General features: G+C 40.2%; 1 protein-coding gene across 1 annotated transcript in view; it reads right to left on the bottom strand.

Annotated features, from left to right (window-relative positions):
• Nucleotides 1–25,647, bottom strand: part of ppfia2 (PTPRF interacting protein alpha 2) — a 53,480-nt gene that overhangs the window by 14,767 nt on the left and 13,066 nt on the right. Inside the window, exons 4-18 of the mRNA XM_078242536.1 lie at nt 24,853–24,963; nt 19,952–20,173; nt 18,471–18,617; nt 15,050–15,184; nt 14,300–14,383; nt 13,144–13,275; nt 12,967–13,029; nt 12,518–12,609; nt 8,983–9,115; nt 7,410–7,627; nt 6,041–6,281; nt 3,551–3,580; nt 3,315–3,445; nt 2,394–2,575; nt 1,662–1,752 (exon numbers count right to left, since the gene is read on the bottom strand). Of these exons, the coding sequence (XP_078098662.1) occupies nt 1,662–1,752; nt 2,394–2,575; nt 3,315–3,445; nt 3,551–3,580; nt 6,041–6,281; nt 7,410–7,627; nt 8,983–9,115; nt 12,518–12,609; nt 12,967–13,029; nt 13,144–13,275; nt 14,300–14,383; nt 15,050–15,184; nt 18,471–18,617; nt 19,952–20,173; nt 24,853–24,963 (2,012 nt within the window). The remainder of the gene's footprint in view (nt 1–1,661; nt 1,753–2,393; nt 2,576–3,314; nt 3,446–3,550; nt 3,581–6,040; nt 6,282–7,409; nt 7,628–8,982; nt 9,116–12,517; nt 12,610–12,966; nt 13,030–13,143; nt 13,276–14,299; nt 14,384–15,049; nt 15,185–18,470; nt 18,618–19,951; nt 20,174–24,852; nt 24,964–25,647) is intronic.

Here is a 25,647-nt window from a genome sequence, read left to right as displayed (position 1 = left end):
GCACATTCTCTGTCCAGCCATGGATGCAGCTGCCATTGAACTGTAAAAAGGGGGGAAGAAACGTCTTCAGATGGTAAATGACAAAAAGAAAGAAAGAACGCAAAGCCGTTGTTAACAGCCATGAAGGATAGAGAGATACATCGATAGATAAGAGACGTCAGCTTTGGCACTGGTCTTTCGGGAGTGGACGGATGGCGGACAGACAGGAGAGATGGCAGACAGGGCAATATGGCTGAGACAATGGTCATATCCAGGAGGTTCAGATATACATCCTCGCAACTTACCCGCTTTGTTAGAGTCAGAGGGTGATGAGAGGGAGAGGAAGGGTAAGAGAGGAGAGAATCAGAGAGCAAAGAAGGGAGAGAAAGAGAGAGAGCGACGGGGAGACAAAAGTACAAAAAATGTTAATGAGTTAATAGGCAATTAACGATACGGCTGCAAACAAACACGTGCGCGCTCTCTCTCACACACACACACACACACACACACACACATCACAATGGAGGACATTCGTTTACAGGAGCATCTGTAGACCGGTCCCAAAAGTAATCTTCTACAATGCAGTTCTGACCACATCTCGTGCAGCAGAGGAAATGAGAAAATGCACTGAAACACAGCAAGACCCCCTCCATGGCCTTACATTCAAATGCTCAGTTACATTCAGATACTTGTCGTTACCTCTCGAAGAAAACAAAATAAGAATAAGAAACACACCCAACAATGAGAACCACAGTGGTATTGATCGATCAAGATGCTGAAATGGAAATAGTGCAGGCAGCTCAATGGCATGCAGTGTGGAGGAGGAGGCACCAAGATGCAAGGTGGTGGTGTGGCCTTAATCCCGGACACTGCTATGAAGAAGTCAGTGCAGTGGAAGAAAAACAACACATTTGTCAACATACAACACTCTCTATTGACTATATGGGAGGCAAAGTTATTTGTCATGACAACTCAATGTACACTTCGAGCAAGTGACATTCATCATTTGGCACTGGGGCATGGCAAATGCGCGCGCACACACACACACACACACACACACACACACACACACACACACAGATTCTGCAAAAGTCCTGCTGAAACATTTGCGAGTGGTTTCCCCCTTTTCCTGCAGGGCAGAACACACCAGATCTGACTGTGAGAGTAATTTATGGGCGGTTTGTTGGGAAAGCCGTCTATAACTTCCAAATTGACAAAGTAGCTTTGTGAGATTAATTGGGTTTTCGCCCGGATCAATAGTCTGACTTTGGCTCCGTGTCTGAATACAGTGATGCTGATCTCTGCTCCAGCTTCTGCTTTCTATCGATCCTGCCCTCAGTGTGGGTTATGATATTGCATATACAGTACAGCCGTGCTTTCATAGAGGGAGAGAGCTTGAGGTAAACACAGGAGGTGGGTGTATTAGCCTCTGTCTGTGTGTCAAAGGTCAGATTGGACTATATATACTGTAATGTAGCAATGAAAAGGTCTAAAAACATACAGCTAGATGACTTCCAAACACAAAGCTTCTGTTAAAATATGACTATGAACTTAATAAGGCCATTTGTACAAGCAGATATATTAAATGGACACTGCTGGCTGTGAATACGTAGATCCTACTAATGGACTATTTGGATGTGTGCTTGGGTGACTAGTGATGCGGTTCTGTGGACAAAGCTTACTTCTTTTTCAACCTGCGGTCCTTCTCAGCCTGAGTTCCCAGCTTGCCCACCCCCATGTCCTGGCCCGCCATGTCTGGGTCCATCATGGTCGCTGAGAGAAGAAGAGGATATCAGTGAATACAACCTGATTCTGTATGATACAAAATAAATAAATACTAAAATGTTCTCATAAGTGCCTGTATTTGCCTCTGTTTAACATGGTTACATCACCCCTTTATGAGCTGTTAGGATTTAGGTGGTGTTAAGGTGAGTTCAACAGGTAATTATAGAATTTTAATTCTGATAACCTATTGTTAATTTTTGGGGGATTTTAAACAATAATTTCACAACATTAATCAAATACTTCAATCTTTGCTGGTATACCAGGCCATTATGATCTCTCTTTTAAATTAAGAATTACATATAATTCAGTCAATGTCGGTCACAACTGATATGACATTTGATGAGTTTTTTTCAGCTGAGTGTAGAAGCATCTAGTCTAAGTATGCATAAACATGATCTTACAGTGCATTATTATCATGTTGTATTACTATTGTATTATATTGTTATACATATAATCAGTTATACCAGTTTCAGAAGCGCTTTAGTGCCCCATTGAATTAACTCAAAGAACCATTTTTAGCATTCTCCCAACAACATAAATGTGGGGTTGTTTTTACAATGAATCTAAACTATGCAAATAAGGTATTATTTGAAATATGAGTATTGTTGAAACATGTCTCCAGTGCCCACCTTGTGGATCTACCATGACATGTCTGTGTGCCAGATGTGCCATTCTGCCCTTCTCCTTCTTGCCAAAAAGCCGTCCGATAGAGGATTTGATGCCCTTTTTCTTCGGCTGCTTGTGGAGGGAGTCTTGGCTGCTGGCTACACTACTCAGTGCGCTGGCCTCAGCCTCCAGAGAGGACACAATCCTGAGGACGGACGGACGGACGGACGGACGGACGGACAGACGGACAGACGGACAGACGGGCGCGCACGCACGCACACACACACACACACACACACACAACATGAGTTAAGGTTTCAAGTACATTTCACTTTGATAAGATTATTTCTCAAGGATCAAAATCTTTAGATTGTCATTACAATAGAACAGCTCTTAGTAGCCTATACATACCTCTATGTATATATTGTATACATTTCCAAGAATTATCACCTCACTTACATTAGTTCTTTGCTCTGTTCTGGTCTATTTTTCTAGTTTTCTTTTTAAGTATTTGCTGATTTCCCCGGCTTCACTTTTTTAAGCTCATTTATCCACGCCAATTACTGAAGACTCATCTAATATAGTTGCTAGAGCCTGTGCTTTAAGTGTGAAAAAGCACCCAGCTTATCTCTAGTGTGCTTAAAAAGTATGCATGGCAAAATTGCAGCTTAATTGGAAGCTTCCAAGTGAACCATCTTGTTTTCATCCAAAGCAAAAACAGGCAGAGCTAAGATGACTAAACCATCTAATAAACCAGTACATCAAGCTAACATTTTACAAGAAATAATATAATTTGCAGCAAAAAACTCCTCTACTACAGTTAAGGTTAAGGTAAAATCAATAAGATCAGTCTAAACATTCAACATGAAGTGGAAAAAGCCCAAATTAATCCACCAACGACATTACTTCTGTCTTTCAGAAATGTTTGCACAGCTGACACCTACCCTCGTGCGTCATTGTGCGAGGAGGCTGGCAGTGTGTGTGTCATTCGGACAGTGCGTGGCGTTGGCGGGGGGGATGTCTCGCACTTGATGGTGGCCTTGTCCTCGCGGCCGTCCTCGTCCACCGCTGCTATCTGAGGGACGAGGGCAAATAATGGGGCATTAGACGACCCTCGGATACGAGTAAATCACCTTTGCGTCATTACAGCAACCATTTTATTAAACTATACTGTCTGTACCTTTCTCCTGTGTTTCCTCAGATCACTGGGCTGTTGGGCAGAGAGAAAAAAAGACAAGTCAATATCCATGTGTTAAAGCATGAACAAAAAACATTTCCATGTTGGTAATAAATAAAAGACTATTGGCTCATTCATATTAATATCATACACCATTAGACACTCATTAGCCTTTGCCCAATAGCAGAGCATCAATTCACAGATCAATACAGCGGGACAGAGAAGGATTGGTAAACAAGTCATTTGACGGATCTATCAAATCAAAGCTTTATTCCTTCAAAAGCCTCTGGGTAAAGGATCGTCCACTTGCTGTTGTGGATTATGGGTGCATATGAATTTTGACAATGTAAAAAAAAAAAAAAAATCTTGTTGGGCACATCTGGAGTGTTTTAGCCTCAGGTCAATGTTGAGAGAGTTAGAGAGGAACTGAGCTGTAAAACATATTATTGTCTATTCTTGGAGAAACTGCAAGCCATCCCCTTGACACCTGGGCTGCAAGATGACAGTTTACAGCTAAGACCGTTTCTGTCACGACTTTCTCTGCACGCTATTACGCTATTACAGCTTAACATGCAGAGATACTCTAAAACAACCTGGACAGATCAACTGCCTTTATTTCTTTTGCTTTTTTGTACTAAAACAATGTTTACTAGAGATTGAAACAACCATAAACTACAAATTCAATGCATTGTTATGGACATATGATACCCAATAACGGAATGAGAAATATTATATGTACAATACATTTATCAACCTATGTGCATTTCTATGTACTTACAAACATGTTTATAATCTCTAAAACATAAATCTGAAATCCCTGAAAGTACACACTTAGCTTAGCGAGTACTCAAACTCTAATCAATCACAGCACTACAGGCTAAAATCAGCGACGGATGACCATTTTTGCAATTCGCCACCTCATAGAAATCCATGTCAAATTTCACTCTAGCTGTTGCTCCTCCAATGCAACGGCCGGCAGTCTTTTCATCAGTCCCAAGCGTGATTTATGGTTCTGCAGAGACTCCACGCAGAGCTTTCACCGTAGCCTACGTAAATGGCCTGAAGTTTATACTGTAGTGTGTGTGTGTGTGTGTGTGTGTGTGTGTGTGTGTGTGTGTGTGTGGTAGAGCGAGGGAGAAGTGAGAGAGTGACGGTGATTAGCTTTGGAGCGAGGAGCGACTCTACAGGCATAGTGAGGCACAGGCATACAGGCACTGTGCTTTCTGACCGTCGGAAATCTGTAGCAGGAAAAGTCAACCCTCTCCTTGATTTCATGTTGTTTATGGAGAAGGAGAACCAGGAAATGGGTAGGGGGAAATGCAACGCTGCCAACACACAACATGCTTCGCCGCGACGTGTTGTTACGTTTTTCGAGAGGTGCACGTCAGGCTATGGCGTAGGGTCCGTACATAGCCACGGCGTAGATTTTACGCAGAAGTATAAATCATGCTTGAATCCTCAGACACCACTTATTCGTCTATACGAGTTTGAACCCTGTGAAATAATATATCTCAATACTGTGTGTTCTTGCGTTACAAAAACAATCATACCGCTGGACGTGATTGTAAAGGTCACAATATATAAAGGAAAAAAAATCGTTTGATATCACAGATACGACCAGTTTCATCTTGCGTGAGATGTTTTGTGTTCTAGGGCTAAAGATTTTATGCTGCAACTCCGACGAATGAATGCATAAAAAAGGTCAGGCTCAAGTATCGTAAGGTCAAAACCAGTTGTTTTGTTGATTGTTGTGAGTGTGTGATTTAAAACTCCACATACTGTACTGCTTTTATAAATGTGAGGGCCTTTTGAAGATTTTAACCCATTTCTTAAAGAGCACCACCGTTTGTTTGTTGAGTGCACTCCAAGGTTAACCCATTGAGCACACCACTATCTTTTTGGATGAATATTTCATACTGATTGGGCTCATGGTGGTGTCAAACTTGTTAGTTATTGTGATAGTTTAATAATACTATAACATAGTGGTTGAAACATATAGTATCAGGCAGTACAGATACCAGTGTGTGGCACTATGTTCTTGTAGTTCTTTTTTTACTGACGATGTTAAAAATGAAGGGGTGATTTGAATAAACAGTATATAAATACACTTTTTTTTTTTTAACAAGTCAGATTTACTCTTTATGACCTGCAAGGATTAGTGCAGTGAATTAAAAGGTGAAGCTCACTTCATACAAACCACAAAAAGTCTACTTTAATACATTTTCTGTCTTAAAATGTTTAAATATTCTAGGAACGCAGCACTTTGTAGATTTTTCAGAAATCTTTCTAGAAACAAATGTAAATATCTATTTTAAAAGGAAAACGCTAGATTGCATTACTTGTTTGGGAGGACAGTTTTATCACTGTTTAGCAGCTCCTCAAACAGTTAAAGAGAGGGTCATTCTGTCGATGTAGCCTACTGTACTTACACTGCCGGGGATAACTATGTATTTGGGGTGGGAGCGGAAGTCTACATGTAGTAAAGCAACTTACCAGTGTCATGACCCCCATGCGCTCCATATCGCGGGCGGGGCTTCGAGGATCGAGTTTGGGGGTGGAGTGTCCGCTGGGTGGGGAGGAGGAGGCCAAGGAGGAGGCGGTGGCTGAGGCAGTGATGGAGGCTCCGTGGTGGTGCATTCGAGCCAGGTTGAGGCCCTCGAGGCTGACACTGGCCACCCGGTTTTCAATCTCCTCCGCCCTCAGCTCTGTCGACTCCTTCTCCTCCTGGATCAGCCTTGGAAGAGGCGAAAGGAGGACATGAGGGGAAAGTCAGCAGTAGGTATGTGTCTTCATCTCATATGGTCATGACGGTTTTGCAATATAGAGTTTACTCTATAAACAGTAACATCCAATTGTGATAATTTCCATCTTGACTTATACAAATGGACTTTTTCTTATCAGCATCCCTGCTACAGAGTATAGTCTTCTTTATGGAGGTGGATTTCTGGACATTTGCCTAACTAATTCCATGAAATACCTACAGTATAAGGCAAACTAATTAAAGGCCAAAGTGAGGAGATAAAAAGGCTAAAAGTCAGATCATTAGTTTTACCCTTACCCAGGGTCTAACCCTGTAATTAGCCGAGAGCTCGACTCCTTGCATTCATGATCACTATCTGACATCAGATTTGAATGAACTCTTCCTGAATAAAATGTGGCACTTTGTCTATTGATGGGGATGTAAATTAGCAAAGACCAAAAGCCACATTAAGAACCCCTGAAATTAAGAACTAAGTGAAGCTGCGCCCGGGGTTATGAATACTTATCATCACAGGCTAATAACAGCATTAACAAGCGAGAGGCAGACCACATTTCCTGAAACATTTAGTTCATAAAAGAAAAGTGTTTGGTTCATAGACAGGAAGAGCGATCTACAGACATGCTAAAGAGACAACTTATACCTTAGAATGAGCTTGACAGGTACTTTATGCTGCAGGTTTGGTTTTTCTTATTGACATGAATACAAACCAACCAAACTTGTTGATCTCAATGGGGTGTGTTTAATACTACATATACAGATTTAATATAGATTTTCTGTGAATATTAACTTAAGAAGCCAAGGATGGTGGTAGAAAAAGGACAAAGTTAAGAAACATTATTAAAAAGCGAAGGAGACCGAGTTATCTGTTGGAAACGGGGCTTAATCCAACATCAGGACAACCCTAACCCTAACCCTTTTAGGTAATCTGCAAAATAGAACAAATAGACGCAGCTTTCTGGGACATGAGCCTAACAACATATCAAGTGCTAACTTGATTCGAAGTCAAATGGATTAGCAACACAATAAGTAAAGGAAGCAAATCAATAAGCCTGGGAATCTGGCCTCTGATATTGAATGAATACTGCAGTGTGCATCAGGTACCGAATCTCCTTGTTGATTGCGTCCAGCTGCTCCTGCAGCATCATGGCCAGAGTTTGTGCATCGGAGTGGCCGCTGGGTGAGAGCATGTCCATGGAGCTGAACATCGTTTCCCTGTCATCGTCATCGATGTCGGACATCTCCGTATCGCTCTCAAAGTGATGGCCTCCCAGAACCCCAAGCTGCTGTGAGCGCCATTCGTGTTCTCCCAGTGATTTAGCCTGCACATACAGACCGGGACAGACTATGAATAGCAGATTATATAAATTTGGATTCAGTACATTTAAAAATCTTTAGAGGAATAAGTTCATTAGGAATATTCAGGAAACCCTTTCCTTCAGATAATCAAAGCAATGTTTTCTGTCATGTATCATAATTATTATGAGCTCTTACTGTAGGTTATGCAGTCCCTTAACTATCACTTTTCTCACAATATTTGTAGGAGACATCTTCTACATGTAAATGCACCATACGTTACGGAGTGCCTTTTTAATCACTTCATTAAACAAAAATCTAGGCAACAGACCAACATGATGGAGGTGTAGCCTGAGAGCACACATCATCATCCTCTGAAGTAACTTATTGCCTTGTTAAGTCTGGACATCATAAAAGCATGCGGCATGTTGGGTTTGTTGTCTTCTTTAAACTTTAATTTTAATTTAAAAGAGGACACCATTTGCCATTGAAACCATGTATTTGCTGGATAGAAATGATTTCATCCTGGGAGAGGCTAGCCTCGACCCTTCCCCTCCTGGCCCATAAAAAAAACTGTCTGCTACTAAAAGAGACGAGCTTGATCTCATTGTTGAAGCCCATATATACTCTCCTGGTGATAATATTTCTCCCACACTAACAACAAATAAAACCTACGCTAGCCCTGATGCACTGTGGCGGGGACTGTGCCGATCTCTCGTCACCAAAATTACACAAATGAGATGGTCACACCAAAGTATAAGTGACTGAGATCACCTCTTAAATGTGCCTTTATCTCTTCCCATGTTTACCCTTAATACTATAATTCAGTACAAGTGCCTTAAAACACACTCAACATTATGCAGGACTGAGGCATTCTCAAAGGAATATAAAGGGATGTCCTGATTGGATCAGAGCCATTTTTTGAAGTGATCGAGGATCGGCAGTCACCCCGATCACCTTACTCCGATCATTTACATCAGTAAATTCTACACCATTCTAACTAGAAGCTGATTTTATACGTGAGTTTTACAAAAATGCTTTGATTAATGTATTAAGCTGTATTAAATCTTTTAGTTACTTTGTTTACTTAGTTATTTTTGTAAGCCAAAAAAACTGTTGGGGGGGCAAAAAAGCTGATCGGGAAATCCCTAGACAAGATGGTAATCTGATTTCAGCATCCTTACCAAAGGTTAATTATATTGCCATATTGGAGGGTTTTAGCACTTAACATTGTGTTACAGCCTCAGGGTTCTCAGAAAGATTTCTACTGGGTGTGCCAAAGAGCTTCCAACTGGCTATTTAGAAGTAGCAGTGGCAAATAGCATTTTACTTTAAAGGCACAAAACGATCAAAGGCAGACAAATAAGACTCTGTGGCTCACCTTGGTTTCACGCAGACCCATGCGACCTCTCCTTGGCCGCCGGATGACTTTGGCTGAGCGGTAGTGGTCCGACTGGGTTTCAGCCAGAGATCCCAACGAGAAACGGAGCTCAGCTGACGTGTCCAGATGAGACCTGAGAAGCAACTTTTGGGATTAATGCTACACCTTGTGGTGGAATTTCTAGAAACGCCATGTTGTGGTATGATGAGACAAAGGGAAAGCTTAGATAACATCAGGTCATTCATAGGTCACAGGTCAGGGGAAGAGAATTTTCAGCCAGTCTCTAATAACCAAGTCTCTTCATGTATAGATACAGTATGTATGTGTCTCTATGGATTCAGGGAATCTAGGCAACTGCATGGTAAGGGAATGTTTTGTTTCAGGTCTGTCTCCTTTTTGGAGCTCGGTGAAAACTAGGTTTTAGTTAAGCCATCTGTGTTTACGTCGCACGCAATATATTTGTTTCCATTGAAGGTTCCGCTAAACGTAACACCTCCAACATGAGTATAAATACTCCTTCAGGAAAACAGGAATATCAGAGAGTTGGGACGGCACAACACAACAACACATCGTGGTTTAACTGTACTGTCTGCCTAAATTCTCTCAATTGAGAGTTCATTAAATGCTTCTTGTAATTCATCAAGGTCTCCCGAATCTTCTTCACGTATGTGAAATGAGTTGTGCTGCTCCTGAGTTTTTCCTTAACACACCTTAAGTTACCTAGTGTGTGCCTACACTGAAACATCTTCTGGGTCTCATACATTGAAGACCAACAGTATCCTACACACTTCACCTGAGTTGTGAAGGAGATTACAAAAGATGAGACACAACTAAAATGTTATGGTAATGTTCACAGTTATGCAGACAGTAAACCGATCAAATCTTGTGTTTGGGTACCTCAAGCGTACCTAATGGTCACAGTGATGTGGTGTAAAGTGTACTTCTTCAAGGATCAGTTATCATGCCTCATTATGAATGCCTCTATAGCTGCAAATTGTTTGTCTATGAAGGAGATTAAGGCTGCTACTGTCAACGCATCAGCACTGTAATATTAGAATGTCATGCAGCATGAAAAGGGAGCTAGAAAACATCCAAGAATAGATATGGAGAGTTCAGTGATACCAGTGTTTCTAACAATAGTGCAGAGCCAATTGTTTCATCAGTGACAGATCAAATAACTGGAGAAAGTATATCTGTTTTCCAGCATTTTATGTGATTCCTGTTACATAGACAAACTTAGGTAAGATCGGTTATACTCGTCTAGATTTGGGCCTTTAATTACATCTCTTCTGGATCTTAGCCAGTCAATGTCATCCAAACACAAAGTAATGGAGATGCTTCCTTGACTGTAGCTAGATGAGGAATCTGTGAAACGTACAGTAAGGCACACAGACAGTTAAGCAACTTTAAGAACATGCCGCTGTTTCAGAGTCAAGCAACCGTGTCTTCTTCTTGAGTCGACTGCTCGACTCGGCGATAGTGTGTAGCCTATAGTTTGTATCCAAATACGGACTAAAGTTTGGACAGAGACCCATCTTGGTTTCATGCAGTTGTCTAATTGTCTGTGAGCTCCAGAACTCCAGTGAACTGAATCTAATTTTAGTTTGGACCCATTTCTTAGAAGCACCAGACTGGCTAAAACTCCTGTTTTCTTTGTACAGATTGCTTGTCAATTTAATGTCGAAATCATAAGTAATGTATTACAGATTGTCCCGTGGTGGTAAATAGAAGCAGCAGATGCTAATCCACCTAAACAATTGACTGTTCGCTAAACACCTGAAAGCGATTGACCAATCATGCATCATCAGTTTTTCAAATAATCTGATAATCTTTTTCTTAACATACTTACACTACTAGGCCTAACTAGCTCTACACTGCAGTATGAGAACAATGCTGCTGTTTGGTGTTAGTTAGTGCTCTACATGGATCATTATCTGGTGAAGATACTAACTTTTTGCCTGGGACATGTAGCTTTTAGCCTCAGTATTTTAACACTATTTATCCAGATATCAAGTATATATTATATAGAGCTGGGCAATATATCGATATTCTATCGATATCGTTATATGAAACTAGATATTGTCTTAGATTTTGGATATCGTAATATGGCATATTATATATTATTATTAGGGCTGTCAATCGATTAAAAAATTTAATCTAATTAATTACATACTCTGTGATTAATTAATCAAAATTAATCGCATACATAATTAACGGTGCCTGAACCGATACTTTTTAAGAAAGTAAAAAAAGAGAAGAATAAAAAAAGGGTACTAAACAACAGTTGGTGGCATTAAAGAATGGCTTGTTTATTGCTAAGGCCATATGGTAAAAATTAAATGATTTAATAATAATGTATAACAATAACTTATTTCACTAGTAAATTGCTGTTGAACGACAAAAACAACAACCAGATAGGAAAAGGACATTTACAATAACTTCAAATGCACCATGAGACTGTAGTTTACCAGTTTAATTGAACGCACCGTCTGTGTTGTTTCTCCGACAGCAGCTGCAGATTGTTACATCTCGGTGTTGAATCCTCTACAGTAAAACCCAGTCACACTTTACACCGTTTAGAGTTAGCTGTCAACATTTTAACTTCCCAGACTGTTGTAACTGTTCTATTATTTGTCTTTACCCACTTAGTCATTATAACCACAGTACTGATGATTATTTATCAAAAATCTCATTGTGTAAATATTTTGTGAAAGCACCAATCAACACTACAATATCGTTGCGGTATTGATATCGAGGTATTTGGTCAAAAATATCGTGATATTTGATTTTCTCCATATCGCCCAACCCTAATATTATTATGTGTGTATTAAGTTCCATTTCACAAAATCGGGTGACAATGTTTTCAACTCATGGAGCTAATGTTATCTTAACTAGTTAGCTAGTTAACGTTACTAGCTTAACTAGTTAGTTAAGCTAACATTAGCTCCATGAGTTGGTCGCCGCTAGCTACAGCTACAGTTCAGCCAATCTCAGAACCCATTGGCTATCAGTGTGACAACGACTTAGCCACTTATAGATCCATGGGACAACGGCCAAAATTTCGGCAGGGGGGAGATTCTCTGCACAACATCCATGGTTGTTTCCAGTGTAGCAAGCGAATATCTGGGCCACGACTACTACTTCTGTGCGCCAGTCATTGTTTACAGTCCAAGTCAATACTTTTTGTAGGTGTTTTAGGTCCAGACGACATTTCAGCTAATCTCTATAAACAGATTATCTGCATATTAAAGTGAATTGTATGCATGTCTAGGTGTCATGCAATAAAAAGCTTGACGGGCATAGCAACAGTATCTAAGGGTGGCCGGGCTCAGCAAACAGGCAATTTCATAAGTTCAAAGTTCAATGGAGATTTTCAGAGTCCAGTGGTCTAAAGCTATATATGGCTTAAGTGTTAAAATATTACTAGCCTTCAAAACCTCATATAAATTAACCCTTAATACATCTGCGCACCCGCACCCCACACACACACACACACACACACACACACACATACAGTAACACAAAGCCAACCTACCGTGACAGGGTGGGTTCTGTGAGGGAGCCTGCCCTCAATCTGAATTGGTCCAGCTCTGATCTCAGTTTCTCAATCTCCTCTGCCAGATGTGTCTGGACAAAACAATTTGACAAGATGTCATAACAGGACTTGTCTATGATATTGAATGCTGAGAGCCAGTGGGGCTGATTATCTTCATATTGCTGAATTCTAACTAACATTGTGATACTTTGTAGTGTTTTCCATACTGCTATTGAAATTCATTTCATTATCTTTTCCCCATGTGGGATACTTATGAATATTCAACTGCAGAGGTTAATACAAAATGAAAATAATGCCAACAGCCAACCTCATTATTTCTCTATTGAGAAGTACTTATTACAGCAACCTCATGTAATATGTAGGAGATTTATTTTATAAAGAAGAAAAAAGAAAGACGTGATCATCATTTCTTGATTATTGCAACCTACTTTTTCATGGATTGAATCTTCGTACTGTTTTCTGTAACCTTCCGAATCTTGGATTAACAAATTCTGCCGAAAGAAGAAAATACAAAAGTCAGGTAAGAAAATCCACCTCCTCCAGACATTCATTGGACAGAACTGATATTGATAAGGTTTCCATCGGCAATGCCAGCCATCTTTAACCTTCTCTTCTAGAGCTGCCATTCTCTCCTTCAGGTGGAGCTGTAGACGCTCGTTGGACTCTGTGAGGAGTCTGTCCACCGTGTCCGACAGTCTCTTGTTGTGCTCCTCATTCATCTTTTCTCTCTGTCGAGCCTGTAGGGTTTATAGTTCACACGATTGAAGACTATTATTCCAAAGTCATTTCTGGTTAGTAACCAGATATGTGAAGATATAGTGAAGCAGGGGTTCCCAACCTTTTTGGCTTGTAAACTCCTGAAAGCAAAGCAACGTTTGCTACTTGTGAACTCCCATTATCAGTTCCATAAGTCTATCAGTTGTGGAAAGTACAACCCAAGAGATGTTCTACCTGAATCATTTTTGAAAGCCTAGGAATACCTAAAGTACATAATTTCCAATGAAAAGCAAAGGAAAGTTTAAAAAAAAAAGAATCATAATTCTGTGCAGTAGAAATATGTTTTTCGACTTTCATATTCCGTTAATAATCTTGTGACCTCACAGACTGAACTCCAGACTGGAACCACTGCTGTATTATAGAGACAAGAAATGTCTTTTCTTGGGGCGAATTGTTTTAACCCTGGTAAGGCATAAAGCTGGTTTTCTGTATTTTTATTTAAAGTTTTAGATGTAATGAAATCCCTTAATTCCCACAAGCCGTTTGAACTGCCACTCAGTGTGAACTAGAATAAATAATGAGATCAAACTTTTCAAATTCAGAGTTCAAAACAGGTCTGTATCCTACTAGATATGCATGCCTCGAAACCTTTGTGAACCCCTTCCTGAGGTTACAATTATATTTTCAATCACTTTTCTCTTCCAAACTGGGTATCTGTGATTTCTAACAGAGTGTAAATTGTAATTTCCCCACTGGGGATCAATAAAAAGTATAACATTAAATAAACGATCTTGGATTTTGGGATGATACTATAAAATGCGACTCTGAAGATGCTGATGTCATCTAAAATAATTATTGCATCATTTGGGAGCATTTTACAAACCATTCTATCGCCGTAGTGTGTGAAACATTGATTTGGTCTAGTGTCAGTGGTGATAAATCAGACAATGTGTCATCAGTCGCAGTCGCCTCAAGCTGCCATGCTCATGCGGTAGTGGCTGCTTGGTTAATGTTCCCTGGCACAACGCCTCCTTGGTGACTCACCCGTAGCAGCTCCTGGTTCTTCTCCTCCAGCTGGCATTCCAAGTGCCTCATTCGCTCCTCGATGCTCCCGTGACGCTCTTCCGCCTACAGATGGATCACAGCATAGACAAAAGAGGGCGCGATGATCTGTGTGTTTGACAGCCTGAAGGGCAACAAAAGAAAAGCAGTGGCGACGACACAAGCCAAAGCCTCTACCCCAAACTCAAAGATGGATGTCTATCGTTTTAAAGCATAACAGGAGAGAGAGCTGGCTGAAACAAAAAGTGACAAGAAGAAGGATGGAGAAGAGGCCACCAAAGGACAGAATGAAAGAGGAAGAGAGCTCCTCCAGCACTGCCAAGTATGAGCTCCAGCCAGAAGTGCCATGCAGCTGTCCCATAGTGGTAGAACAGCCAGAGCAGAATCCCAGTAAACACGCTCGCCACAACACACTAATAAGATAAATGAATGAAATCTGCTCTCTACAGGAATTGGCAGTAGCTGTGATGCCCTGTGGGACTACCTTCCTAAGAATGGAGTTCATTTCTTGGAGTTTAGTTTCCATAACAAAGTGATAATCATCAGGGGAGGAAGAGGAGCTGGAGTCAGACTATGTGGCCGAGGAAGAGGAGAGGGACATGTTGAAACGTCATGACATGACACCACGTGCACACTAACACACAGGTATAGAAGAAAATCAAGAAACAAGGGCATCTGTGGGAATGTGTCAACAGTATGTGTGGTAATGTATGCATGTGCGTGTGTTCTTACCTTGGTGAGGGCTGCTATCCTCTGGGCCAGTTCAGCCTCTACCTCCGGCAGTGTCTCCGCCTTCCTCATGGTCTGCTGGAGCTTCTGCTCTGCAAGCTCCAGCCTCTCCTGTAGCTGCCTGTTCTTCTCCTCCATCTGTACACACACACACACACACACACACACACACACACACACATACATCAAGGACATTAGCAGGTAGTCATTTAGAAGATTTACGAGATATTGCATGCCGTAAACGCTCCAATAAAATGTATTTAAATAATAATGGAAGCCATAAACAAATACGAGGTAAAGACTGTGTCCAAATTCTATACTACAGAGTAATGGTATACAGTATGTACTATATACTACTACTACTTTCTTCGAATTGCCCCGTCATATTTTGACACAATTCTTTTAAAAACAACTATCTGATATTGGCCCTTGCAATACAGGACATCAATTAATTTATTAGTTGTGTACTAAGAGGAAATTATGTTATATGGATGTCAATAAAAATTTGGAATGCCACTGCCAATTTAGCCTTTTAACAGAAAACACTAAAAGCTTTTCTCAAAGACTATATGCATGTTTATGTAATTATTTATTGCGTTGTGGGACAATAGTGTCCATCAATAGAACTAAAAAGCAAGCAGATTTACTATGCAAAGTGACACATTTGAGCATACTTGTGTCAATCTTCCAGTGTGAATACACTACGTACTTAAAACCGACTTTGGGATTTGGGATCCAGCTTATAACCAGCTTTTAACATTTTGAGGAGGTTTAGAGTGTTATTGACAGTAGCTTCACATTGAAGAGCAAGAAAGGTAAAGTAGAACCAATTGGAATTAATTAGTGAGTGAGAGTAGAGTTTCTGTTAAGAGAAAAATGGAAAAACAACTTGTACTGATGGAATAAGTGCTGTAGAAATATACCTACATCATCCTAAATTTACCAAGACAACAGGTAAACATGGAGGAAGTGTTGAGCTCGCAAAAACAGCAAACAGCAGCTAAAGCCAAGTAAAACTGGAAAAGATTGAAAAACAGGGAGGCCTAAGTACTTATAAAGTAGGTGAAAGTAAAAATAAAGCGATGCAAATGAAGGATAGTTTGCAGACCCCTATGTCCTGGCATATACAGTGGCACTCATAAGTTTATGAACTCATGCTAAAGTTGACTAAAAAGAGGAATAAAAACACAATAAAACAAATGAGGAAAAATCCAACATTTAAGAACACCAATTGTCTTTGTGAATGAATAATGTATCTCAAATAAATAAATGTTTTTATTTCAGTTAGCCTAATAGCTGGTTTGATTTGCATTGAGAGATGATTCTATGGAAATGCCAATCTCTAGGTATGGTGAAGGGGATGTTATGATGTGGGGGGGCTATTTTAATTCCAAAGGCCAAGGGAACTTTATCAGGATGCATAGTATCCTGGATCCATGAAATAACTGGCCTTTAAAAACAAAAATCTGCCTGCCTCTATGGGAATTTAACACAGGGGTGTACTTACGTATGTCCCCTGTATTTTAGGGAAGAACATTTATTTATTTACATACATTACTCATTCACAAAGAAAATTGGTGTCCTTAAATGTTGGATTTAATTTTTTTAAATTTTTTTTAATTAAGGCATTAAGATCAATTTCCAAAAGATTATTTTTTTTATTCCTCTTTTTAGTCAACTTTAGCATGGGTTCATAAACTTATGAGTGCCACTGTAACATAACATCTTCTGTGTTCCTTCCTATCTTTTAAATGTCAGCAGAGCATCATCGCCTGGTAGAAAATAGATTCACAGATATCTTTAGTAGAAAGACTGGCTACTGAAGGCTCTGGCTGTGCGCCCAAACCCTTCTTCAAAATAGCACTATAACAGAGTCAGAATAGGAGCAGCTCTGCACTTGCCAAGAGTGACAGTTGCAACTTTTACTCAGCAGATAGCGGTAATTGCCCTGATTAGGCATTCAGATACATTATAAAGATGGAAATCAAACCCAGCATTTAGTGATGCTGTCACCATGTGACTTGTATTTCCCTGTCGCGTGTCAAGACTTTTCTCCCTGCGTTCCTCGTGGCTCTGATCAGTTTTAAGAGCCTTTTTTTGGGGCTGGCTTGGCAGCCTTTGCCATCAGCGACAGATGCTTTGCTCCCCAAAGCATCAGGCCTGGCAGCTCAATAAGCAATAATTAGACTGGAGTGGGCCAAGGCTGTGTTGTGTTTTGTGTGTCAGTGATATTTTCTGTCTTCACCCGGATCACTATCCCATCGGTGTCTGAGATGACACTGGGGAAGCATGACAGTGAGGTTTTGTTTGCGACATCCTCTTTTTTTTTGCCTTTTTCCTCATCATTTCTTCTCATCCCTTCATCCCTCTGTACCAATGACCAAGCCTACATCCCCTGAACAACTCATCTTCAAACATCGGCGGCCAGATCCCAGGGTTCAGCTTCTGGCACAACAACAAGTAAACTCATTACACAGCCGGCGAGGAAGTGTGTTTGTGTGTGGTTGCTTAAACCCGAAGGTTTCGAAGGTTATTTCTGCATGTTCTGAGGCCATTTCTGGATGCATTTAGTTGGTAGATTGGTCTTGTAGTCAACTTGATGAGATGAGGTGCTTACAAGCAGAAAGGGGAAAACTTGACTCTCAATTACTCTCAATTCAACAACAGCATTTCTGGGAAATAGAATATGTTTTCTTGCAGAGAGTTCGATGAGCAGATTGGTACCAATGAATATGTAGCTAGCAGCCAGTTAGCTTAGCTTAAGACTGAAACATTACTTGTGTGTCCAAGCAACTTTTTTCACAGCAAAGCCAAAGGGTGCTTGTATCTCATGGTGTCTGTGCGCGCCCCATGATTACTTCTGCTCATATTAATGTGACATTCTTTCTATCCTTTCAGAGCTCAGCTGGTGCTTCAGCCTGAACTCATGGAAATGTCACTCAATCTTTTATGGACAGGCAATTTATCTAATTGGCTGCAATGAATCACAAAGAATCATCAAAAGGAGTATAAATCTGTATCTTTCTTTTGTCATATTGTACAGCATTACATAAGTTATGATGACTTTCAACCGTCTGCTCAAAGTAAAACTGTCAAAATTCCTTCCACAGTAGTAATTTCCTCTGACCTTATTTGACACAATGTCAAGACATTTTCTCATTGCCAAACCTCTGTGGATCAGCTCTAAGGGCTTTGTTAACTGACAGGAACCATCTATCTTACACAACCAGCTGCATGCATGTTTAATACTTTTCTGAATCAGTTAAATTGTTGAAAAAATGTCTGGCATTTAAGCTGTGTATGGTCTATTTCAGCTGCTACCTGGACCCACAACTCAATTTGATAAAGAATCTTGATAATCTCTCAGGATTGAAAGATCATCAGTCACTTGGACCTCACAAAACACTCCATGGATTATACAGACCTGTCTGAGGAAAGCCTCCTTATTGGCCAACTCGTTCTCCAGTTTGTCGTTGATGTCGTGCACCGAGGTGGACTCTCGTTGGGCGCTCAGATAGCGTTTTTCCAATGTTACGATCCGCTCCTCCATGTCCTCTTTCTGACACATGGCCTGCATGCAGACACACATAGTCAGAGCAATCAGAGCATAACAGAATATGAAAATAAAGATGAGAGCAGTGAAGTGGCGCATTCTTTAAACTTGTGTTTCTTTTGGTCATCTGCAGCTCCAACTCTAGCTAACTCACAGATACAAACATTAATTTTCATTAAGGCCTATATTGCTCCATAATTTCATAACAGCATGTTATTAGTACAAATACTTCTGTAATAACTAAAAGCTACAATTACAGCTACAACTTTTTCATAACATGTCCAGAAGCCATCACACAGTTACTGAACCTGAAATGTAAAAGCAAAGCCGAGCTGAAAAACTGACAATAAAGCCTTTGTCATCAGATAAGCTCCATACATGACATAACCACAAATCAAATACAACAAACAATAAAGCTTCATGAAGTACAAATCACACAGCTTTGATTCTTGTATCTCACACTGCTGCCATGAAACAAGGTCCACCCCTCACGGCAGCAACAATATCTGTGAAGCGGAGCTCATTTCCTGCATGGGGAATTGCTGCAGATACAAATCCATGCAAGCACACGTGGTTCCAAAACCACACAGGGAGAGCTGAATAAACTGATGCTCTCAGAGGAAGCAGTGCGGGGTAATAGCAAAGTGTTGGTCCGGTAAGACCCTGTTTGCTAGGCCACAATCACTGCCTCTACCTGCATCGTTTGCAATCGATAGCAATTTCAGCCGAGGGCTATTAGGGGCGGGTGGGGTGGGGGGTTAGCTTATATTCATATCCAGTACACTTGACTGACATTCACCTCACACAGACGTTTATGGGCTTATGATTGGGCTTCTGAAATTGCCAATGTATAACACAAACACACTCATTTCTGCAGGAGAGTGGCATTTATTTAACTGGCTGGTTTGGTGCTTGGGCACTCCAGATTGAAATGGTGTTTAAGAACCAAACATTGGCAGATGCCGAGACAGCTTTCCTTTGGATGTTTTGTGTAAGTGTATGTCTTTAAGTGTTTGTGCAGCCTAATGTGGTCTGTGCATTCTATTTATGGGATTCACTTGCTTGCCTGCGATTGTTTGAGAAAGACTCGTTGAAGGCTTTTTAAAAACATTTGTACTGTAAAAAGTGCCTTGAATTGTGTGTGCGTGTGTGAAAAATACAGTCATAAAGATGGAGCGTGAGAATATATGCTAATAGAAGTTTTTTTTTAGGCCACTGCTAGCTGTCTTTGATATCTCTCTTGCAACTGTTATTCCCTTGCAAGTGTGTGTGTGTGTGTGTGTGTGTGTGTGTGTGTGTGTGTGTGTGTTTTTGCCTGCTTCTCCCTGTACCCAATGTGTGTGTGCTGTAACCTCTTTGAAGTCCCTCTGGTACTTGTTATTCATCTCCTCCGACTTGATGAGGTCCTTCCGGGCGGTCTCCAGCTCCTGCTCCACCTCGGAGACCCGGGAAGAGAGGGAGGACATGCGCTCCTTCATCTGGGCCAGCTCGTAGTTCTGTTTCTCCAGCAGGTCCTGCAGCTCCACCACCTGGCTCGCCTCGTGGGCCGACTCCAGAGAGCCGTTGGACAGGCGCTGGGGGAGATGAGGAACGAAGGGAGAGCGGCTTTAGCTTCAGTTTGACAACTCGGTTATTGTATTTCATTGCGCCACATACCGTTTAATCAGGAATCTGGCATTGCTACAGAGTGCTGGTTTGTTTGGTCATCCAAAATGTGTACATTGTGAACGGCTATGTGGTCATCTTTGCTGTTGTTGTTTAGTGTCTTATGGGCCCATTTGGTTTAGGACACTCACAGCACATGCATGTAAATCAAATCAACACTCTAGTAGCTTTAACATTTGCAATTCACACCACTTTCTTATAGATTTCTCTTTAAAAAATGTGTTTTACCCACACAGGGCCTGAAGGTAAAAAATAATTGGAAATATCCAATACTAGAAACAGGAATGTGACCTCAGAATGCAGATAAATAGATCCATTAGGATTGGAATGAACTGGATGAAAAATTTCTAATTTCCTGTCATGCCCTGGCTTCCTGTGGTGTTTTGAAGTGGGCCTTGAGAAATCAGTCTCGCTCCCACTTCAGATACCATTTTTTTTTTTTTTTTTAGAGTTACCCACATTTGCACTCTAATAAATTCAAGTTCATGAGCTCAAGGCTTTGGCTCTTTCCCTTGCTTTGTTTTTTTGATGTTGACAAAGACTGGGTGACTGAGAATCACTTCAGACTCCATTGGAAAGATTGCTTTGACACTTGCATTAGTACTACGATTAGATTATGCTGAGTTCTTCCTCTACGCAGCTTCCACGAGTCTCTGCATGAGGTAGATTAATGAGGGGGAGAGATCCAACTTAAGCATGGGTTTAGAGCCAAGAACAATGCATCCAAAAACAACTTTATCACTGCTTAACACTCCCTTTTAAATAAAGCTTTCTCCACATGTTCAAATGTAATTATTGTAAAGCAGGTGGAAGTGAAGATTGAGGAAAAGTGATCTCTTTATTCTCCATCTCTCTCCGTCTCTCTGCTGTATCAGACCCAGCTGCCCGTCCTCGGCCATCCATCTGTGAGGACAAACCTGATTGGGCGTCTCTGCCTGCTGCCTGTGATCAATGATTCACCCGAGCAGGGAACAAAACCCACTAAATCACACCACTGATGTTAATACCAGCGCTCCAGCAAGAAAAAGGACCAACTTTAAGGCTTTAGCTCGACTTTATTGCAAAATGTCTCAACAGTCCCACCGATGATACATTATGCAACCGTGGCTCCCATTATTGTGCTCATTTCACAGTCTTATAACATTTAGACACCAGTTTTTTTAAGACTGAGAAAGTTTTTTTAAAAACCTGAAAAGAGATTAGACAAAGTTTTGCATCCACATGAGCAGATACATTTTAAGGGTCAGATCAGCCAAAATACAAATCACATTGTCCCACTTAACATACCCCTGGTTGAGCCAAGCAGAGTTTTGGTTCTTTTTTCCCAGGTTCTGAGAGATCTGCCTCTACTGCCACACCAGTATTATGGAGGTGAGTACATTTCACAGCAGTGAGAAATTACATCTACAAAAGTTCCGTCTTTTTCGAGAAACAGTGACGTTAGGACTACATAGTAGTCTACCAATTTCTTCCCAGTGAGGTTTGTGGGTCAAACAACGGACATTTATTTGGGACGGACATTTTGCACAATTTTGTATCACTTGTATTTGAGTGGATTCAAGGGTTATTTTGTTCATATACACAACAAACATTTGAAGCGAAATGAAGTGTGGCTACTCTTAAGATGAATGTGAAAAAGAAGATTTTGAAAGTAATGTCACAATTTCAGGAAAACTATATAACATTTTGTAATGCAAAAGTGTGCAATTCAATGCTGACATCTCTGATGGATTTCTTAAAATTTGGAAGGAAAAAATAAAGATGTGTGTAGTACGGTGCAATTTTGAGGTAGCTATACTTCACCCGAGTACTACCATTTTATGTTACTTCATACATTTAATTTATTTCAGAGGGATTTATTAGACAGCTATAGTTAACAGGTTTATAGTGTGGTATTCTATAGTGTGTGTATTCCTAATTGCACGTAAAAAAAATATTTTCTTTTTCTTTGTGTAGTTTTGTTTTACCAACCATTTACTTAGCAATGACCATAATACCTTCTTCATGTCATATCATTTACACTAAATACAACAACTGAATAGCAAAAACCATTCACCCCCTTCTAGTTGTTACAAAAAAAGTACAAAAAACGTGACATTTTCATGTTCTTATTCTGCCGACATGGCGTAAATGAAGGAAAGATGGCAGCGACGTTGCTTGCTTTCCTACCTAACATTTTGTTTCATTTACCCATCTTTCACAAAGACTCTTTTCTGTAATTGTTTTCCAAAAGTAAAAGGTAACCCAGTTGTAGAGTGTGTCAGTTAATCTGTTCCCTAGGAGCAGTGGTGGAAGAAGTATTCAGATCCTTTACATAAGTAAAGGTACTAATACCACACTGTAAAAATACTCTGTTACAAGTTACAGTCGTGCATTGAAAATGTTACTTAAGCAAAAGTATGTAAGTATCATCAGGAAATGTACTTAAAATATTAAAAGTAAAAATACTTAATGCAGAAAAATCCTCACATTTTTTAAACTGGAAACGATCAAAACAATTCTGCTTATCAACCAAGTGTTTAATGGTCTAATCATTTCAGCTGTACTTGTAGGCCTATATATTGTTGGGTAGTTTATTTTATAATAACACAACATATTTTATAAACTACATGTGTTTTGTGTGCAAAAATCTTAATATGTAAAGTAACTAGTAACTAAAGCAGTCAGATTAATGTAGTGGAGTAAAAAGTAAAATGTTTCCTTCTGAAATGTAGTGGAGTAGAAGTAGAAAGTAGCATGAAAAGAAAAGACTCAAGTAAAGTACAAGTACCTCAAATTTGTACTTAAGTACAGTACTTAAGTAAATGCACTTAGTTACTTTCCACCACTGCCTAGGAGTGATTAGCAGTGAAAAATATCCAGGACCGGTCCACTGCTGGATGTTTGCCCAATGAAAAATTAAAAAGGGTGAAGCAAAAGGCATCATCTGTCGTACTGCGTTAGCTGGTTGTCAGGCAGATCCAGCTCTATGCTAAAGCTATGAGAGCTCAGTGGGTCAATATGCACTTCAAGAGCTGCACTCCCCCCCTTCCTCCCCTCTCACTGACCCCTCTCTACCGGTTACATTAATGACAACCAAAGGACACGTGAGAATCAAGTGGAGAGGATTGTGCTTCCAAGAAGACGATGTGTCCTGCAGATCAGGGTCCCCGGGACTGCAGTCACACTGAATAACCAGCCCTCCCTCTCTCACCTGAACACATTTTTAGCAGTTGAGACAGACACACACACACACACACACACACACACACACACACACACACACACACACACTTGCTTTTGCAAACACATGCACACAAATTAAAAAACAGCACACGTTTATATTCACTCCTTTTATCTTCACAAAACAGGGCAGCTGATAGCTATCTCCTCATTAAACCACCGTTCATCTCCCCCGTTCAGCAGACCGCTCGAGTAATAGCATCTCCATTGATCTACCCAGGTATCCTGTGTAAGATGCAGACGGCGCTGTCTGCAGGTAAAAAGGCTTTTGAAGATCTCTGATGCGGTGTTTTGTATTATCCAGTAACACTTCGGTCTTTAAATGAATAATCAGAGGGACATTTGTAGTCAGCTATGCAGGTTCACGTGTGCTCCTGCATAATAATAGGAAGGTCAACGCAAGAGCTCTCCTTCAACTGTGGGTCACCTTCAAAACACTAAATAGAGCTAAATGTTTGAAACCTTTTATTAACATATTTCATAACAGCATCCTGACAATTAAAACACCAGGCGGAATGTGATTTTTACATTGAAGACATTTAAGGGAGATAAATGACAGCAACGATCTTTGTTTAAAAGATAAGTAAATATGTGCATGTTTAATATTGTGTAAATGTTTGGAGCATATAAAACATGAGCTGCAACCAGGTCCATAGCGACAATTTAGGATACCGAGATCATGTCCTCTTTCTCGAAAAAAAATTGTTGCGTCGCTCATATTGTTATGTTTAAGAATTACTATCTCACTGCAAGGCTTCAAGAACTTTCAAAGTATTCTTATTTTAAAATATAGCTTCTTAAATCTAAGCCGTTGTTCTACTAGTTTTATGGTTAGTGTTTTGTACTGGGTAGCCTACATTTTTATGCAAGTTTAACAAAGACGTAAAAAAAAATAAATAAAATGTTTTGCTTGATACCGTATAAATGCCAAATATTTTGTGTCGTTTCTGGGAGTTTTTTTTAAAGGCTGATTCTGATATTTTTTAGGCTCAAAAACATTAAAAATAAATGGATTTAGTATTTATATAGCCACATTTTACAATATTCCTGGCAGCGTTTATTGTACAGTCTAAAAAGCATTTAGACCATCATGTAGCGAGATAAAATGCATAGAAAACAGTTGTAAAATCAGAACTTAAAAGATTTTCTTATATTAGCTCAGTTCAGTTTGGAGCATGCCATAATAAACTGTGCCCAGATATATTGATACAGAGCTTTACCACCTCCTGCTGTACATGTTGACGTGTGCCAAATGTGTGTTAGGTAAAGATGACTACTCCACTAGTGCTGCCAGGTAAGACAAAAACTGGTGTGTCCATCCATATGTTTAAAAAATGAAATCCATTTTATCATCAAGGAGGCTCACCTTGCCATGGACCTTCTGTTGAGCTTCACTGCCCTCCAGTATGTCCTCTCCTCCGTCCCCGGAAGCCACTTTTCTCTGAATGTGAGCATTTTGTTCCCGTAAGGCCACAATCTGCAAGATTGCAACAAGCACACAGATTAGAGCTGAAATAAACACAATGTCAGAATACCTGCATAAAAACAGTTTATGTTGGAAGGTTAAGAGAGCTGAGATTAAAAACAAGATCAGACTTTAAATTGTTTTATTATTGCATTTCCTTCAATGTGGCTTCTCAACACATCAGAACATGTTGAAACCTCAATGTTTAAACATGAATTAGCCCATCAGCATTAACGCATTTCCCTCTTATGCAACACTAGTAAATTACAGTCTGTCCCTCTCTGTAGGAATTTATGGAAGATGGCTTTAACCAACATGGAGCTGGAAGAACGTGAGCACTGATACAATCACTATAATTATCATGTTCTGCGGACCGCGTGTCTCCTTTCACCACCTTAAGCAACTGTCCTAAAGTCATAATCCTGTCAGAGGGGTGACCGACAACAACAATAATTAGGTACTTCCTTGACAGACACCATGTGATTATGGCTCTCCTCGCGATGGGGAAGAGAAAGGTAGACACTTGGCTGCTACTTGTCTCTCATAAACAACTTAATGCCCCTGAGACTTTGTGGGGCCTCCTGTACTTTCCAAAACAAGACTTTCCAGAACCTGAAACTTGTGGGAGTTAAGACAGTCATTTGAAGTCTGCAAACCACTAAAAAGTGACCTCCCAAAAATGTCAACTTCTTGTGA

This window comes from Sander vitreus, chromosome 23, assembly GCF_031162955.1.
Source record: "Sander vitreus isolate 19-12246 chromosome 23, sanVit1, whole genome shotgun sequence".
Classification (NCBI taxonomy): domain Eukaryota; kingdom Metazoa; phylum Chordata; class Actinopteri; order Perciformes; family Percidae; genus Sander; species Sander vitreus.
This window is presented reverse-complemented; position numbering and strand designations above follow the sequence as displayed.